Source organism: Puma concolor, chromosome B4, assembly GCF_028749965.1.
Source record: "Puma concolor isolate L17-30 chromosome B4, mPumCon1.1.hap2, whole genome shotgun sequence".
Taxonomy (NCBI): Eukaryota; Metazoa; Chordata; class Mammalia; order Carnivora; family Felidae; genus Puma; species Puma concolor.
Window position 1 is genome coordinate 126,227,927 of NC_141673.1, and position 19,797 is coordinate 126,247,723.

At 40.4% G+C, this 19,797-nt stretch overlaps 1 protein-coding gene across 10 annotated transcripts in view; it reads right to left on the reverse strand.

Annotated features, from left to right (window-relative positions):
* CACNB2 (calcium voltage-gated channel auxiliary subunit beta 2) overlaps nt 1-19,797 on the reverse strand; it is a 393,564-nt gene that overhangs the window by 154,309 nt on the left and 219,458 nt on the right. Inside the window, exon 1 of one of the 10 annotated variants that reach the window (XM_086714817.1) lies at nt 15,643-18,215. The exons of the other annotated variants lie outside the window; for them this stretch is intronic. Within the exon in view, the coding sequence (XP_086570943.1) occupies nt 15,643-15,675 (33 nt within the window). The 5' untranslated portion in view covers nt 15,676-18,215. Of the gene's footprint in view, nt 1-15,642; nt 18,216-19,797 lie in introns of those variants that run through there. 10 annotated transcript variants of the gene reach the window in all.

Here is a 19,797-nt window from a genome sequence, read left to right on the forward strand (position 1 = left end):
ACAAGGCGTTTCGGTACAGAGAAAGAGAAAGCCGTGGTAAACAGAGAGAAAATCAGTTCCTGGGATGATAAGCATTCGCAAAGCTGAGCAGAAGAGACAACCCTCCTGAAGAGCCTGGCAAAATCTGGACAAGACTACAAGAGGTGAAGGGCATGGTCTTTTTCTTTTCGTTTCTCTCTCTCTCTCTCTCTCTCTCTCTCTTTTTTTTTTCTATACCCAACAGTTTTAGTCTTCTTCAGTAAGTTGAAAGAAGCAAATCATATCAGACTCCCAATGTATATCACTTATAATTACACATAATTTTGTTGAAATTAGGATGATATGAGGGGCACCTGGGTGGCTCAGTCGGTGAAGTGTCCGACTTTGGCTCAGGTCATGATTTGGGGGTTCGTGAGTTCAAGCCCCGTGTTGGGCTCTGTGATGACAGCTCGGAGCCTAGAGCCTGCCTCAGATTCTGTGTCTCCGTCTCTCTCTGCCCTTTCCTGACTTGTGCTCTGTCTGTCTCTCTCTCAAAAATAAACATCCAAAAAATTTAAAAAAAAAGAAAGAAATTAGAATGATACGGCAAAAATACACGAAAGCCTCACTGCATAACGAGTGCCCAACCCTTTTCAAGTTATTCTTTTGTGATTTCCATGAAGAACGAAGTAAAAGAATATTTCCACATACAGTCCAGAGACATGCCTGGCGGGTGGGCCCTATCTGACTGTGGCAGGATTTCAGAGCTCTGGGGGAACCACATCATGCGTGCACATCGTTAGGAAGCAATTATTTTTCAGGGCCTATTTCTGTGCGTGTGAGCCAAGTATTTCATGAATGCAGTGCTCGCAAATACAATTTTAGCCCTCCACAATTCCAACCTCTGTAGGCAATTAAATCACAGGAAAATGAACCTTCTATTAGGTAGGAGAGGTGGGGGCTCCTACCTGTTATTACTGACAGCAGAACCAAAGGATAGCAGCCAGGAGTATAATTTCCCCAGCTGGCACTGGAGAGTAAGAATTAACAACTCCGTTGAGCTCACTTGCTTCCACTTTCAGAAAACACCTCTGCCGCCTGCATTCTTCAGAGTGGCTCCTAGGGGTGGTTACAAGCAAGGCAGCCTACCAGGAAAGGGAAGGCACCGCAAACAGTTTTCCTTACGCAGGGGGCAGTGTGCTAATTAACATAAAATTGGGATTGCAGGCAGAAAAACCCACACATTTTCTAAAAAGTAGGATCCCCCAGTGGGGATAGTATGTGTTTGTTTTCCTACTCACATTTTCTTTTCCAAACAAAGAAAGAAAATTCTGTTACGTCTTTCTCTAAAAATAACCCGCTGGGGCGCCTGGGTGGCTCAGTCGGTGAAGCATCCGGCTTCGGCTCAGGTCATGATCTCGCGGTCTGTGGGTTCGAGCCCCGCGTCAGGCTCTGTGTTGACAGCTCAGAGCCTGGAGCCTGGTTCGGATTCTGTGTCTCCCTCTTCCTCTGACCCTCCCCTGTTCATGCTCTCTCTCTGTCTCAAAAATAAATAAATGTTAAAAAAATAAAAAATAAAAAAAAATAACCTGCAAAAATGAGTTGTCCTAATTAATATTTGTCTGATTTACTTTGGAAAGTATTTTAGGGGCACCCGGCTGGCTCAGTCAGTTGAGCATGTGACTTGATTTTGGCACAGGTCATGATCTCATGGTTTTGAGATGGAGTTCCATGGGGGCTGTACTCTGGGTGTGGAGCCTGCTTAAGATTCTCAATCTCTCTCTCTGTCTCTCTCTCTCTGTCTCTCTTTCTCTCTCTCAAAAAAAAAAAAAAAAAGGAATTAGAAAGTATTTTACATTTTTTTTAAACATTTATTTATATTTGAGAGAGAGAGAGAAAGAGTGTAAGCAGGGGAGGGGCAGAGAGAGAGAGAGGAAGGCACAGAATTCGAAGCAGACTCCAGGCTCCCAGCTGTTGGCACGGAGCCTGACTCCGGGATTGAACTCACGGACCGCGAGATCATGCCCTGAGCTGAAGTCGGATGCTTAACTGACTGAGCCACTGAATTAGAAAGTCTTTTAAAACAGGACCATCCTCAGAATACTTCCTTAATTCCATGCAAGGAGGGCACTTCCGTTCTCCTAGTAGACTGTAATACACAAGGGTTTACAACAAATCAAATCTTTTCTTTCTAAGGCAAAACCAAAACGAAAATATTGCTTGGTGAGTCAGTCAACATTAAAAAAAATACATTTTTTTCAAAGGAATTAGAAACACTGCTCTTCTTGAGGATAAAAAAAAAAAAAACCCTTTCACCTGACTGAATGGAAATTAAAAATTTTAATTTAAGAAAATCAAACATTTCTTTTAGAAACACAGTTTCTTATGAACCTTTAACACATTCTGTTGAGTGAAATAAGCCAATCATAAGAGGACAAATACTCTTATCATTCAGCTGAGTAATCACATCCACAGAGACCGAAAGAATGGTGGATGCCAGGGGCCAGGGTGGGGAGAGAAGATGGGGAATTCGTATTTAAAACTTGCACTGAATGCCACACTTAAAATGCAGTTGCACACTTAAAAACAGGTCAAGGGCTAAATATTGTTATGTATATTCTACCCCAATAAAAATATTTTTTTAGACCCACATGATTTCTGCTAGAGAAATCAGAGAAGGCATCCAAAAGAGAGAGAGAGCAAGAAATTATATTTGGCATGCACATGTATTGTAACAAATAGGTCCAGGAAAGCAAGGGTCGCTGGCTACATTGTTCCCTACCGGGTCCAAGCCCCTAGCACGGTACTGGGTCAGGCAGCCACTCAACACATTTGCTCTAGGGAAGTGACAAGTAAAGGGAGGCCAGGGAGGAATGTTTTCCCCCAGTTTTACTGAGATATAACAGCATAATGACTTGACTTACATATATTATGGAATGATTCCCCCACAGACAGACAGTTTGGTCGATGTCCATCATCTCATATAGATTATAAAAAAAAAAAATTTTTTTTTCTTTCCTTGAGATGAGAACTGTCAGGATTTCCTTTCTTAACAACTTCCAAATATACCAGCTGGCAGTGTTATCTACAGTCACCATGTACGTTATATCGAGAGGACATATTTTCCATTTTTTTTTTTTTTTTTTTTTTTGGCTGAAGTTCACAATTCCAACCAGCCCCGAATTGTGAACGGGCTGATTCAGGAGGAGTTACTATACCAAGTCACCATGGAGTCTAATAATTACAGTTCTGAATTATTAATTGATCTAAAGCGTGTGCCTTAAATACATTTTGTAAAAGCAATCAAATCTAGAGAAGGAAATTCTGTCTGTGCTATATAATTATAAAAATCAGGGAACTTCAGGTTGTGTCAGTGTTTTAGGTAACAAATAATTTCAGCACTAAAATACCCAATTAACACTCATTCAGAATTAAAATGTTGACATATCACCAAGTACTCGTTTTGTTGAGTATAATGCATTGGGATTCAAATGTGAAAAGTGACGCATTTTGAGGATTTGTATTCAGAAATTTACTCTAATTACTGGCTGGGTTTTCTCTGTTGCTGGTGCCTGTAATTTGGCCCTCCCAGGTTTTCTTTCTCCTCTCTGTTCCCGGCACCCCCATACAAACTCTTGCCCAGACCATTTCTCTAAGGATAATACCTTCCACAAGCAGCTGAAACATAATGTTCCTGGTTCCCAATTAGCAAAAAGACAATGACCCTTCAAAACAGCCACAAGAAAGGGTTCAAGGGCCCTGTGTCTTTCATAATAATTCTTTTCAGTCAGTTCCCAGGTCCGGCAAGAAATGTGAATATAACATCTGAATTAAAGAGCAGAGGTTAATGTTTGAGTTGGCCAAGCATAATTTTCAAAAACCTCAAATAAAATAGTGTTTCTACAAAGGGGCACCTAGAATGCATTCTCAGATTTGCTACTAGGCTTGTGTAGAAAGCATTTCACTTTTGCCATATATATAAAAAGACCTTCAGGGCTCAAACCCCACAGATGATACCAGGGACCAGCCAACCACAACTCTGGGGCCAAAGTCAGCCTGTTGCCTCTTTCTGTGTCTCATGAACCAATGGCTCCTTTTGTGGTACAACAGAATTCAGTGAGGGTGACAGAGAATGTATGGCCTCGAAGCCAAAAATATTTACTGTCTGACCCTTACAGAAAAAGCTTGCCAACTTCTCCATTACATGGTATGCCAGGCTTAAAATTATATAGTTCGCATAATATCGATACCTACCTAGTCTCATTATTCCTTACTCCAATTCCTCTTTTTTACAAAGTAATTGAAGGGTTTCATTTTGGAGGTTATGTATGGGGCCCAATATATTTCCTCCCCTTCTGAGGAGTTCCCAACCAAAATTATTTATACTTAAGCTGGTATCTTAGTATAAAATTATTTATACTTAAGCTGGCATAAACTTCAGTTGGTTTTTAATCTCGTGACTACCTTAACTGATGACAAAGTATTTTTCTCCTCCAAATCTGTGTCCACAGCATTTTGAGGCCGGGGTGGTTTTCAATGGATCAACAAACCAGAGAAATTAAACCATCCTTCAAACATACACATATACGACATCACTTGTTCAGCATTTACTGTCCGGCCTTCACATCTACTGATAATCGTGCTCAGGCCTATAAACTCCAAGTTCATTGCCCAGAGCACGGGCCCCTGTATGTTCCTATAAAGGGTCAGGGAGAAGTGAATTTTCACTTGCTTGCTAGCAGTATTTTGTGATGAATACTGCCTTCCATTTCTCAGTTTCAAGGAATTAGATTAGTTAAGGAAAATAAGTTACAGGTCTTCATCAATTAAAAGCTGCTTTTGCCAGTTTACATTGCCTGCCATAGTTCCCATGCATGGCCCCGAAAGAAAGCTCAATCCAAAAAGTAAACACTACCACTTGCCATTTGCAAAATGACACTACCATTTGCAAAATGATTAATTTAACAACAGACTTCATCCCCATTAGCACATTGAGATGAACTTTATCTTAATAAAGATACAGGTACCTTCCTCCTTATGGCATTGATACAGCCTAGGGGGGACTGAAATCACAGGACAAAATAATAGAGCACAGGACACGTCAAAGCACTCAGTTCACACTCACTTCCAATCTCCAACACCAGAGAAAACAAGGATCTTTCCAGGGCTACGTCTTACCACAGCCTTCTGCTTTCACCAAAATAGGACCCTTTCTTTGGCGGGCAGTGTAACAAATACTAAACGTGACACTTTTTAACTGGGTGACCTTGGACAAGTTATAAAACATCACAAAGGCTGAGTTTATCTGGAGAAGGGGAAGGAGCTGGTGCACACAGCTGTGAGCTATAAGTTAATACTGGCAGAGCACACGACCGGTGCACGAGTGTCGGGGAAAATGCCATTTGGCACGACTTTGCTATTCTGTTGTTGCACAGGATACAAAAGGCTAATAAGCAAACCATTTGGGAAGCCAAGCACTTTACAAAGAAAACCTACCTTGGTAACCAAGGATGTCAAAAAATTACTCAGCAGCTCATGTACTTTTTTTTTACTAGTTTTTATATCGCCTCTGCTTTATCTCTAATGACACCTGTTCATCTTTACTATAAACCCGAAGAGACACTCCCTTTCTTATTAATTGAGGATTGACCCCTCAAGGTGTTCTTGTAATTCTATTTCCCGTCCTGCCAAATCTACCTGGCACCTCTCCAGCCACTGACCTTCCCCTAAGCCCTCTCTACCTTCCTGGAAACTCGAGGGAACACTTAATTTCACTCATCTAGTGCCCTGCTTCATCCGGTGACCTCAGCAACCCTTCCAACCTCGGCCAAACATCACCGTATGTCGTAAATTTCTAGAGCTGCGTTGTCCTCTGGCATTCTTTCTCTCCTTAGTCACTATCTCATCCTGGTACACCTCTAATTATTTTCTCTATATCACTGCAGGTGCTAAAATGCAAATGAAGGTGCAAATGGAGGAAGCTAATTTATTCTCACCTTCACTTCTATTCTCTACCTAAGTCTTCAAGTCTTCCTCTCACACTTTGTTCTTTATCTCTACATCCCACCTTTAGTGTGGAAATGTGATCTTCTCAAGGCTGCCCATCAGCATCATCTTGGACACAGAAACAACACAAGTGCGTCCCAATGACACATGGACTTCCAGAGACATCTACTGGATACCTTCTCCAAAGCAAATCACATACCCATTGGGTTAACAACTCTAACACCTTAGTCATTAAATCAAGACAAAACAAAAAAAAATGTACTGAAAAATCTGAAGGAACATACACGTTAACCCCAACGCTCAAGAAAGCAAATGGAGAAACCACAAGGTTGACCTCACAAGAGAAGCAGCACAGAACAATGAAGGGTTTGGATTCTGTAGTCAGCTTAACCGAAGCTGAAATTCTGGGTCTGTCTCTTATTAGCTAAGTGCATTTTTAAAATATTTATTATGTTTATTTATTTTTGAGAGAGACAGAGAGACAGAAACAGAGTGTGAGCAGGGGAGGGGCAGAGAGACAGGGAGACACAGAATCCAGAGCTGTCAGCACAGAGCCTGATGAGGGGCTTGAATTGAGCACATTTTTAAAACCCCCTCAATCTTGAGGTGCCCGGGTGGCTCAGTTGGTTACATGGCTGACTCCTGGTTTTGGCGCAGGTCTTGATCTCATGGTTCATGGGATCGAGCCCCGCACCAGGCTGTGCGATGACGGCACAGAGCCTGCTTGGGATTCTCCCTCTCTCTCTGCCCTTCCCCTGCTCGTGCCCTCTCTCTCTCAAAATAAATAAATAAACATTAAAAAAAACCCTCCCTAAATCTCAGTTTCCTCATCTGTAAAGAGTGGGTGGTAAAAAAAAAAGTGTTCTGAATCATTCCAATACATAAATCACTTGATCCAGTGACTCACATAAATATCCCCCGAATAACAGCTGTTCTCCTCATCCTCTCCCACCTCGTCAGCCTTGCACAGCGGGTTGCTGCCCTTGAGTTAGGCTGTCCAGCCTTGTTTGGGAGAAACAGAAATCGGAATTAAGATACAAAAGTAGAATGAGATACACCTCAACCTGGCCTTAGGGCAGGAGGAAGCATAGTCAGGATTCAATAAATGTCTGCTGAATGAACAGATGAATGAGGGGGGGAAGGCCTTGCATCTGCCTCCATCCCAGACCATGAGAACCTTCACAAAGAAGGTTCCTTACGATCTTCTCACGGTGCAGCCTGAGGTGAAGCTGGCCAGTCAGCAGGGAAACGCGATTGCCTTTTCGGCAATGATTTTGCTTCACAGCAAAGTTCTGTTCTCTCTCTCTCTCTGATGGTTTTCCCCCAAACCTGGGGAACTTCCTGTGATCCCTGTGCTCCCAACAGTGAAGTTCTCCAGGGAGAGATGCACACGTTGTGTGGACAGGAGCCATGCTACCGAGCTGATGTTCGGCTTGTGAGGGCATTCGGTGTCTTCCAAAAAAAAAAAAAAAAAAAAAGTACAAATGACAGTGAGGGTGGCCTTCCTGGTGACCTCCTCCACTCAGGAATTACAACAAGTGGGCAGCACAAAGGGACTCTGGATTTCTGATCTGCCGGCTGCATAAAACTAAATCCGAATTGGTAAAATTCTCACCAAACAAAAATTTCTTTTTGGTTCACTGTGACATGGGGTGAGCAAAAGCACAAGTTCTTAGCCCACCAAGAGATCTCCCCCCAGTTCCATTCCAAGAATGGTGCACAGTCGATGGTGTGCGGGCAAGACGCTGAAAATGTCAGTAGGGGGCGCCTGGGCAGCTCAGTCAGTTAAGCATCTGACCCTGGATTTTGGCTCAGGTCATGATCTCACAGTTTGTGAGTTTGATTTCTGAGGAGGCCAGGAGCGGAGTGACGGAAGTCTCCTCACTATGAAAGTTGAATCTTCTCCGTATATTCACAGTCTAATGTTATTATCCCCGTTTTATAAATAAAAAAAACATCAGGCTCTGCTATGGGCACGCAGCCTGCTTCGGATTCTCTCCGCCCCTCTCCCTCTCACGTGCGCGGGCACGCATTCATGTGTGTTCACACTCTCTCACTCTCCCTCTCTCAAAAAAAAAATGTCGGATAGGCCTTTGGCCACACACGTCCCCGACGCTGGGGATTATGATCTCAGTGGCTGGTATATAACACCTGTCGTGTACAAAACTACTGACCTAGGTGATTTATACATAAATCAACGACCTATCCCTCACGACAATTCAAAAGGTAAGTCCTGCTACCACTCTCATTTTACAGATGAAGTGACTGTGCTGGCCACGTCACACAGCTAGTAGGTGACAGCCAGGGTCTGAACTCAGGTCAAGTGGCTCCACAGTTGACATCAACAAGCATACAGGATTGCCTTAGGTAGCACGATGTAAACCTCAAGTACAGTTCAAAGGGCTGAGGGACCACAGTCCCCAGCGGCATGGAGGGAGCAGGGGACGAGAGGCCCGTCATACGCTGGACAAGCCACTACAACTTTCAGAGCCTTTGTTTTTTTATTTATAAAACGGGGATAATAACATTAGACTGTGAATATACGGAGAGGATTCAACTTTCATAGTGAGGAGACTTCCGTCACTCTGCTCCTGGCCTCCTCAGAAATAACGGTCACCAGGCTCATCAGAAACTTTCATCCTCTCCCACTTCATGCAAAGAAGTGAGAAAGGTCAGTGCCCCATAAGGCTCTAAATCCTGGGAACTCAACGGCAACAGAAAGTGGACAAAAGCCATAAATCAGACTTTCACCAAGGACCGATGAACATCTATACAACACATACTGTGGCAAGTACGTGAAAAATATTATCTAATTTGGTCTTCACAGTGACCTTACAAAGTGACTTGAGATTAAAACAAAAAACAAGGTACAGAGTTAAGTAATTCACCCAAGGACACATACGTAAGGAAGAAACAACCATGGCTAAGAAATATGAAAAAACACTTAACCTCACCATAATAAAAAATCTTTAGGTACTTAAGTTAAAAATGAGATACTTTTGCCTATCAAATTATTTAAAAACTTTCTATTTTAGGTTTTATTTATTTTTATTTATTTTTAAATTGAGATGATTGACATATAACATTATATTAGTTTTAGGTGTATAAATACTGGTTTGATACATGTATATATATTGCATAATCAAACGATCGCCACAATAAATCTACTTAACACCCATCAACACACATAGTTATCAGGTTTTTTTCTTATGATGAGAACTCTCAAGATCTACTCTCGGGACGCCTGGGTGGCTCAGTCGGTGAAGCGTCCGACTTCGGCTCAGGTCATGCTCTCACGGTCCGTTAGTTCGAGCCCCGCGTCGGGCTCTGTGCTGACGGCTCAGAGCCGGGAGCCTGCTTCTGATTCTGTGTCTCCCTCTCTCTCTCTGCCCCTCCCCCATTCATGCTCTGTCTCTCTCTGTCTCAAAAATAAGTAAACATTAAAAAAAATTTAAAAAAAAGATCCACTCCCTTAGAAACTTTCAAATATACAATATAGTATTGTTAACTACAGTTATCACATTATACCCCAGGACTTATTTATCTTGTAATTGGAAGTTGGTACCTTTAGACCAACTGTACCCGTTTTGCCCACCTCCTACATATAAGTGAGCTTACAGAGTATTTGTCTTTCTCGGACTTATTTCACTTTAGCAGAATGTCCTCAAGGTCCATCCGTGTTGTTGCAGGTGGCAGGACTTCCTTTTTTATGGCTGAATAATATTCCACCGCATCAAATTAATCATTTTTAAAGTGACAGTCAATATTACAGCGAAATGAACTCAAACACTGCTGATGGATACGTAAATTAATACAACTTTTGTGAAAAGCAATTTGGAAAGGTATATTACTCTTTCAAAAGTATATCAGTATACTGAATTCTCTTTTCCACAATCTATGTGAAGGAAATAAAGATGCAAAGAAATATGATACACACACATATATACGTACACACACACATCATATACATATATATATATATAGTAGTCCAAATTTGATATTTCTTAAAAAAATTTTTTTAATGTTTATTTATCTTTGATAAAGAGAGCATGAGTGGGGGAGGAGCAGAGAGAGAGGGAGACACAGAATCCGAAGTAGGCTCTAGGATCCGAGTTGTCAGCACAGAGCCCGACACGGGGCTCAAACTCATGAACTGAGAGATCATGACCTGAGCCGAACTCAGATGCTTAAGTGACTGAGCCACCCAGACACCCCGAAATTTGATATTTCTAGTGCATCATATCCAAATTTTAATTTTTGTGGGGATGTAAGAATTGCCATTGATGTGGTTTTATTTTTATTTTTTTAAGTTTATTTACTTATTTTTGGGGAGAGAAAGAGAGAGAGAGAGAGAGAGAGAGAGCGCCCACACAAGCACACGAGGGAGGGGCAGAAAAAGAGAAAGAGAGAGGGAGAACCCCAAGCTGAAATATATATACATATATATATACACACACACACACACACACACACATATATATATATATGGAGGACAGAGACTATATATATCTATACACACACACACACACATATATATGTATATATATATACACACATACACCCATATATGTGTGTGTATATATATATACATATATATATGATGTATGTGTATGTGTGCACACACTTATGTGTGTGTAAAACAACCTAAATAAACCAACAGTGGGGAAATGGTTAAGTTTTTTTTTTTTTTTTTTTTTTTTTTTTTAATTTTTTTTTTTCAACGTTTATTTATTTTTTTTGGGACAGAGAGAGACAGAGCATGAACGGGGGAGGGGCAGAGAGAGAGAGGGAGACACAGAATCGGAAACAGGCTCCAGGCTCTGAGCCATCCGCCCAGAGCCTGACGCGGGGCTCGAACTCACGGACCGCGAGATCGCGACCTGGCTGAAGTCGGACGCTTAACCGACTGCGCCACCCAGGCGCCCCGAAATGGTTAAGTTTTAAAAAGCACTTCGAAATTTATATTCTGTAAGCATGGACTACTTTTTTAGTGGCAAAAGAATGATGGGAATTTTAAGTAAGTATGTGCTTTTATTTTTAACTAGGAAACGGCTCCCACCCCCACTTGGATTAGCTTCCTGATGAAGCACCATTAATAAAGATGAAAACTTGTGACTAATAGTTTGAGCTCACCCTAGGTTCATTCTTTTTAAAACAGAATTTGCTGAAAAGGAAATTCTGGCTGCACTCCAAAGAAGGCCGACCAAACCCGTCCGTTCACATCTTGCAACCAGGAGGGCAGAGCTCCACTTTGCCGTGGCCCCAACTGTGAGAATTAGAGAGAGGCAGAATTTTCGAGACGTTTTACAGCACCTGGGGACTCTATAAACTCTAAGGGAGGAAGGGGAAGCAGTTGCAATGCTCTCAGATCTGCAACTGAAGGACTCTTGCATGGTTTAAAGAGGCCGGGTCGTTGCTTCACGCTTTGATCCTGAATCTGTAACATGTGTCAAAAATCAAACCAATGGACTCAGACCCTCTTTTCTTTAAGATAAGCAACCATCGTTGGAGACTTTTTCCAAGCCAATGTAGATTTAGAAGAAAGACACAGTCGGCTAAGTTTAGTCTGCCTGTCTCATTTGAAAGGCACAACTTTATGTAATACGAGTTAACAACAGTGTAAGTTAAACCAGTCCTCTTGAGGGTTTACTGTGTGTGTAAACACTTTGCCTACATTATGTCAGTTCATCTTCCCAACACTGAGGCAGGTACCGTATCATGAGCATCTGTCCCTTACAGAGGGGAACCAAGCCTTACGTAGGACAGCATGCCCAAGATCGCTCACAGCCAACACAGGGCAAAGCTGTTTCTACGCCTGGTCTAACCTCAAAGCGTATGCTCCTTACCTCTTTTTGAATGTCAATAATTAACTTCTCCAAAATAAAGAAAATATATAGGCCCTTGGGAATTGGAATACTTGTCTCCTCTAGCCATCTAGTTCGTTTAGGAATGCCTTATAGACCAGCTCTGCTAAATGGCAGTGAACACATGATCCACCCGGAGAGGCTGCTAACATGTGGATTCTGTTTCAGGAGGTCTGAAGAGGGGCCTGAGATTCTGACATTCCGAACAGGCTCCGAGGTGGTCTGTGGAGCACACTTTGGATCGAAAGGAGTCCAGCAGAAGCTACCGTAGGATTATTTACATTGAATTACAAATTCTTAGCAGACACTCTTCCATTGCCACACTGCAGGTGCGTAATAGCCACACGGGGCTAGTGGCTACCATATTGGATGGCATAGATACGGCGTATTTCAATCATCAGAAAAAGTTCTAAAGAACAGTACCGGCTGGCTAGAGCATGCCAAAAGCAGGATAGATACTTCTAAGAATGGGGAGGTGGTGGCCCATTTCTCGGTGAGTTGGCTTATTAATTTCTAAACGGAAAAGACACATACCTTCTCCCTTCTTATGACTTCCGCTACTTGTGCCACACCCTTAACAAGACACAACAAGGAAACAGCTTCTAAAGTTCGGTCCTCTCAACTGTAGCATGTTTTTATGTGTTTCTTATTGATACATGTTTCTTATTAAAAATAAGACCACATTAGGGCACATGGGAGGCTCAATTGGTTAAGCATCCAACTCTTGATTTCATCTCAGGTCAGGATCTCACAGTTCATGAGATCGGGTCCTTGCATCAGGCTCTGTGCTGACAGTGAGGAGCCTGCTTGGGACTCTCCCTCTCCCTCTCTCTCTCTCTCTCTGCCCCTCCCTCCTGTGCTCACGTGATCTCTTTCTCTCCCACAAAATAAATAAACTTAAAAAAAACCAAAACTAAGACCACATCAATGATGATTGTTACATTCCCACAAAAATTAAAATTTGGGTATGATGCATTAGAAATATCAAATTTGGACGGGTATTACCTACGCTATATTTGAAAGGACATTTCAAATATTCAATAAAGCAACAAAACTACAAAAAACATTAGTGATACAAATGGATTATTTGACTCACAGGGAGAAGAACAGAAAAAGGACTTTAGAGCTAAATGACATGGAAAATAATTTATTTTTTTAAGTGCACGTAACTGTTCTTTATGACATCCGTAAAATGAACCAGTCCTGGCACGTTATAAAACCTAGACGAGCCACCAAAGTCATTTTTTTACACAGTGATGCAGACCTCTTCGTACAAAACAAACACAAATCTAAGTATTCAATTCATGTTTCAATCTGGTTTTCAGATTTTTTTTTTCTTTTCAACGTTTATTTATTTTTGGGACAGAGAGAGAGACAGAGCATGAACGGGGGAGGGGCAGAGAGAGTGGGAGACACAGAATCGGAAACGGGCTCCAGGCTCCGAGCCATCAGCCCAGAGCCCGACGCGGGGCTCGAACTCACGGACCGCGAGATCGCGACCTGGCTGAAGTCGGACGCTTAACCGACTGCGCCACCCAGGCGCCCCTGGTTTTCAGATTTTTAAAAGGCATTTTAATACCTAAACACAAGAAAGTTTCCAAAGTTGGTCTCAATAACCAAAATTGCCTAAGTTAATAAATTTACAGTGATTTTACATTGATAGCTCACTTCAAATCCTTTTAGCTCCTATTGTCACCTACAGGCAGCACTTTAAAAAAAAATTATATATATATATATACATATATATATGTATATATATATATATATATAGTGACTCATGCTGTAACTGTTTAACATGATTGCATACTTTAAATATTTTTTCTTCATTATAGAACATATGGTTCCTTAAAATTATGCAAAAATGATACAAATTATTCATGAAAAAACCAGCTTCTGTGCATAACCATATCCAACAGGTGTGTATTTTAAACACATGAGGGCTAATTAATGAATGTTTGTATTCCTAAAATACTCATTAGGGTGAATTCTAAGGAATATATTTTCTGTATTCATTTATACTCTTTATTAAAAAAGTAACAAAAACCTGGAACTCATTTTCAGCAATACTTTCTTAAAATGTTAACTTCATTCCTCCAAAGATTTCTTGTCTGTGACAGCTTAGGCTTGAGCACAACTCTCAAAGAGTTTGAAAATCCTGCACGAACCGCATGCAGTGTAGACAGTAACAAGGGACAGTAGGGTTTAAACACTGGACACATTTCTGTTTAGTAGGAGTTTAAAGTGTCTTATTCTGAAAATTTATAATTTTGCAACCACTTTAAATTCTTATGAACATCTGAATAGAGTCATGTCCTACCCTTTAAAAAAGTTTTTGCTCATCTTGACAGTCACCTGAGAGCAAAGATCAAGAGACTAAAGAAGGTCTTGGGGTGTCTGGGTGGCTCAGTCGGTTAAGCGTCCGACTTCGGCTCAGGTCATGATCTTGCGGTCCGTGAGTTCGAGCCCCCGTGTCGGGCTCTGTGCTGACAGCTCAGAGCCTGGAGCCTGTTTCGGATTCTGTGTCTCCCTCTCTCTCTGACCCTCCCCCATTCATGCTCTGTCTCTGTCTCAAAAATAAATAAACGTTAAAAAAATTTTTTTTAACTAAAAAAAAAAATAAATAAAATAAAATAAAATAAAATAAAATAAAATAAAAGGTGTTACAAAACAATGACCATATTAGAGAAGACCGTTTTGAAATTCATAACAAAACCTTTAGCTCTCATTTTGGAATTGTATCTATCATTGTGATCTTATACCAATGGTTGAAATAAAGAACTCAAATTAAATAGACAACTGTGTGATTTCAACTTGCTATGTTTAAAGTAGAAATCTCAGTTGCTTTTTGGGAAATTTCTTTCCTTCTGGCTACATAACAAGAAGTGAAATCATCTCATCCTATGATTCCTACACACACCTAAAAAGGGAATTTGGTTTTGAGTGGAATATGACCAGAAAACTGAAATCCACTATTTAATACAGGTTTATTTCTTATTAGTTAAACTGTGGTATTATTTACTGAGAATAGATCTTTCTAAAGTCATATCAAATTATCACCTCAATTCATCAGGCTATTAAGGAATCAGAATGTATTAAGGAATCAAATAATACAGTACTTCAAAGAAACATATGGTTTAAAATGCCTTTTGACACTTTCAAAACCATGTCTGTAACTCTTGAAATATAAAAAAACATTAGCTGTTCATTTTGCATAATGTGCAGATTCATGTGATTTTTTTACATATTTTATGGATTGAGAACAATGTGATACTCTAATTATATATATATACTCTTAGTTGAAATATTTTTTAATATACAAGGAATGCATTTAATGTTTAAGGAAAGACTGAGATTTTCCTAACGGTTTACTATTTACAAATAAAGGATCTGAAGAGATTTTATGACATAAAGCTTTTCAATTTAATTACTTTCAATTATATTTAACAGATGATTTCACTGGTAAATTAAAAATGTTTTTGTTAAGGAATCTTAATTGCCTATCATTACACTTACAAGGACTTTTTAAAACACCTTTTCAATAGACATCATAAGATCCTGATAACCATTTCAAATCCACGTTCAAGTACAAAAATCATCTCAGCTATAGCAAATAATACAAAACATGTTTGATTTCAAACTTTGTTCTGCAGTATTTCAACATTTGGGCTCATCCTTTAGACACGAGCTATTTGTTTTCCATTTCTGCTAGTGATGCCAGGCGCTTGAGAGGCAAGTTTAAAATCAAACTCTGAAAATGATTTAAAAAGCTGATTAAAAATGCCAGACGTCAATGACATTAGAAGGAGTTTCTTACCACTTCCGAATGCTCACTGCCATCATCGCACATACTGCTTCTATACCTCGAACTAGATTCTCAGCATAGCCACCAAGAGGTCCTTTTACAGGAAGCTGAAGTGCATTATCACAGTGATACTGTTTCCACAGCTGGAAGATAGTGCTATTAGTTTCCCACGCTTGGCAATGCTCTTAAAATAGGCTCTCAGGCACCGAAAGACAAAAAATGACTATTTGCAAGCACTTCAGGAAATGATGGTCTGGCAAACTGAGTGAAAATTCCACAACCAAACAAAACCAGTTTTTGATGTAAATAGTTTCATTGATTACTAAAAGCAAACAGACCCAAGAAAAGGATGCTATTAAACACTGTGAGTAGTAAATTACTGGACTAGGAGACGAAGGAAAATGAGGAACTCATGGGCTCATACCTCGCCTTCAGAGCGCACACAAACATTCACTTCTCTGGCAAGGGACCTACCATGTCACATGACCTCCACCTAGACACCTAGTTTTCAAGGGAGGGGCTAGCAAACATCACAGGAACCCAAGCCGACAGGGAATAAACATACTACTCAGGATTAATGTCCATTTATTTAAATAAGTAGAAAGAATTTTCTAGCAATTTGAAGGGAATTTGAGTGTTAGTTTGCATAAAGTTAAGACGTAGTAATTTACTGGATTTTGAATCACCCAGAAGTCAAATTAGCTAACCTATTCTGACATTGTCATTTCAACAAGATACCGGCACACATTTCTTTCTGTGCCTCTTTTGTTAACTTTCAGGTGGTGTATAAAAGAATGTCACATTGTTCTGTCTCAACATTATGATCCAAAGAAAATATTTCAACAAAACGCTTCAATTTTCCCACAGCCTTTTAAAAAATGATAACAAAAATCTTGCCAAACATCCTTGTAATACAAGGACAGGATCTCTGCCAAGGAAGCTGTGATGTTTTAATTAGAAATAATTTTAACCAAATACTGGACAAACTTAATTGGTTGTACGGATCAAAATGCAGTACAGTAATGTAGGAAAAGCTCCACCTTGAGTGGCATTTGGGAAAAAAAATACACAAAGTCAAACCATGAATCCAGCTCACCTCGCATTTGTAGATAATTGGTCATCAGAGAGTCTGTTACATGAAGGAAGATTGAGAATTATAAAGATGCCTTGAAGACTTGGTCCTCTCAGATTCTGATGAGAATCTCAAGGCCAGAGAGGTTAAATAACTTACCCGAAGCCAATCAGCTAGATTGCCTGCTGGGAACAAACTAACCCCCAGATAATGTCCTTAGCTAAACTCTAGGACGGGACACACAATACAGTGGTAGCAAAAGCACAGAGAAACAAGAGTGGGCTGAACTCCGGAAACAGTCTTAACTATCAACTCAATCAGTAATTAACCTTGAGATCCAGGGCCAGTCACTAACTCCTCTGCATACGCGCTTTTCATCCTTAAACCAAGTCAACTGGATTAGATGAATTTCAACCTCTCCTCTACCTCCAACTTCCCAACACTGTGCGTATGAATAAGACAGCACTTGCCTAAAGCACTACCATAAAACGCACACACACACACACACACACACACACACACACACACAGAATTTGTATGGACTCCTGATTTTGTGAGAATTCTTTAATCTCCTGTCAGTGTTGAACCCTATTATACACACTAAGAAGAAAGAAGGCTAAAGAATAATGAAGAAAGAAATACTGCATGGGAAATGGGGCTTTGATACAAAGAGGGAAATCAGAAAAGAAGAAGGAGATAGAAAGCAAGGGGAGCAAATTAGGTACCGACACCTGGGAGAAAGCCACAGGTCCTGGGTACCAGTATTAGAACAGGCAGGGCAAGAAAGAAGTGGTTGAAGATGTTGAAAAAAAAGAGAAAGGTAGACAGATCAAAAGATTGAACTGCATTGAAGGCCACATTCTTTTCAAAGGCATTCACAAAAATACTGCCATATTAACATTTTTATAGTAGCGTGTGACATAGAATGTACTTCCTGTAAATTACTTATTTGTTCTTAAACCAAACCAATTTGATTGGTATTACTATCCTTACTATTTTACAAAAAAACAAATTGATATTCAGAGATTTTAGGAGGCAAGGATGTGAAGTCAGACCCTCTAGCTCAAATGCTTGCTTTTCTCAAATGTATCATGCTGTCTAGTCCTACCATCAAAAACATTTAAACACTGAAAGGATGCTATTAAACACTATATGATTAGTAAATTACTGGACCAGGAGAGGAAGGAAAATGAGGAACTCATAGGCTCATACCTCACCTTCAGAGCACACACAATCATTAAAAACGTGAGGCAGAAAAGTTGTCAGTAAATAACTAGCAAGACTATAACTAGTAACTAGCAAGAGTTCACGCCCCACATCGGGCTCTGTGCTGACAGCTAGGAGCCTGGATCCTGCTTCAGATTCTGTGTCTCCCTCTCTCTCTGCCTCTCCCCTGCTCACACTCTACCTCTCTCTCTCTCTCTCTCTCAAAAATAAATAACCATTAAAAAATTTTTTTAAGAAGAGTAGATTTTAAAATTTCTCATTACAAGAAAAAAACTGTAACCATGTGTGGTGACTGATGTTAACTAGACTTATTGTGATCAGTTTGTAATCTATACTGATAATTAAGTTGTACACCTGATACTAATATAATATGTTGATTTAAAAATTTTTTTAATGTTTATTTATTTTCGAGAGAGAGAGAGAGAAACAGAATAAATGAGAGAGGGGAAGAGAGAGAGCAAGACACAGAATCTGAAGCAGGCCTCAGGCTCCAGCTGTCAGCACAGAGTCTGATACCCACGAACCATGAGATCACGGCCTGAGCCGAAGTCAGGCCCTTAACAGACTGAGCGGCCCAGGTGCCCTGGTTATACATTAATTATATCTCAATTTTTTTTTTTTTATTAAAATTTTTTTTTTCAACATTTATTTTTGGGACAGAGAGAGACAGAGCATGAACGGGGGAGGGGCAGAGAGAGAGGGAGACACAGAATCGGAAACAGGCTCCAGGCTCCGAGCCATCAGCCCAGAGCCCGACGCGGGGCCCGAACCCACGGACCGCGAGATCGTGACCTGGCTGAAGTCGGACGCTTAACCGACTGCGCCACCCAGGCGCCCCATATCTCAATTTTTTAAAACAAGAAATTTAAATCAATTCACCTGAGACTACTTTTGTGTTAAACTTCTCAAATGACTACAATACTCATATAATCTCTTAGTAAAAAACAAAACAAGGAGGAAATAGTAATCACACAATGTAGAAAAATAAGTAGATAAAACTGGTAAAATTTCTATGAATTTTACAAGTCTGTACTACTAACAAAACATTTGGAAGAAAAGGTCTTTAGGTAAACATCTCTCTCTCTCTTTTTTTAATTAGGTAAACATTTCTTAAGGAGTTATAACTAAAACAAAAGTATCCACAGTGCTAATTTGAGAACCACTTTTTTGAAATATAAATTAAGCTGAAAATGTTTTCTAAAAAGCATGTTTAAGAAGTCCTTAAAAGGCAAAAAGATGGTGGGCCACCTGAGTGGCACAGTTGGTTAACCATCTGACTCTTGATTTCGGCTCAGGTCATGATCCCATGGTTTGTGAGTTGGGGCCCCACATGGGGCTCCGTGCTGACAGTGCAGAGCCTGCTTGGGATTCTCTGTCTGTCTGTCTGTCTGTCTCTCTCTCTCTCTCTTTCTCTCAAAAATAAACATTAAAACAAGGTAACAAAAAAAAAAAAAGATGGCTAGAAAGAACAGGATACCTGGATGTGTACAGAAACAACATGCAAATGAGGCTCAAAGCAATAGGTGAACCGCCAAGAGATACACTGATGATTAGCTGCCAAACACACGGACGGTGGGTAAATGTGTAGTTGTAACAGTACAGAAGTTAGAAGCACAGTTACAAATTTCACCTTAAGCAGGATAACAGTGGTCTGGCAGCCCTGGAGAAACACATAACAGATGTACTTTTCTGCCTGGATTGTTTCTTCTAAGATCTATCTAAGGATGGCTATGTAAAGGTGATGGCTGAATCCAGGGAGGAGATGAGAACTTGCAGAGCAGGGTTCTCACAGTAGATAAAAATCATAGAAAGTTTCAGAAAAAAACCCCAGGGAACATTCAAATTTACCAGATGCTGGGGGGTGGGGG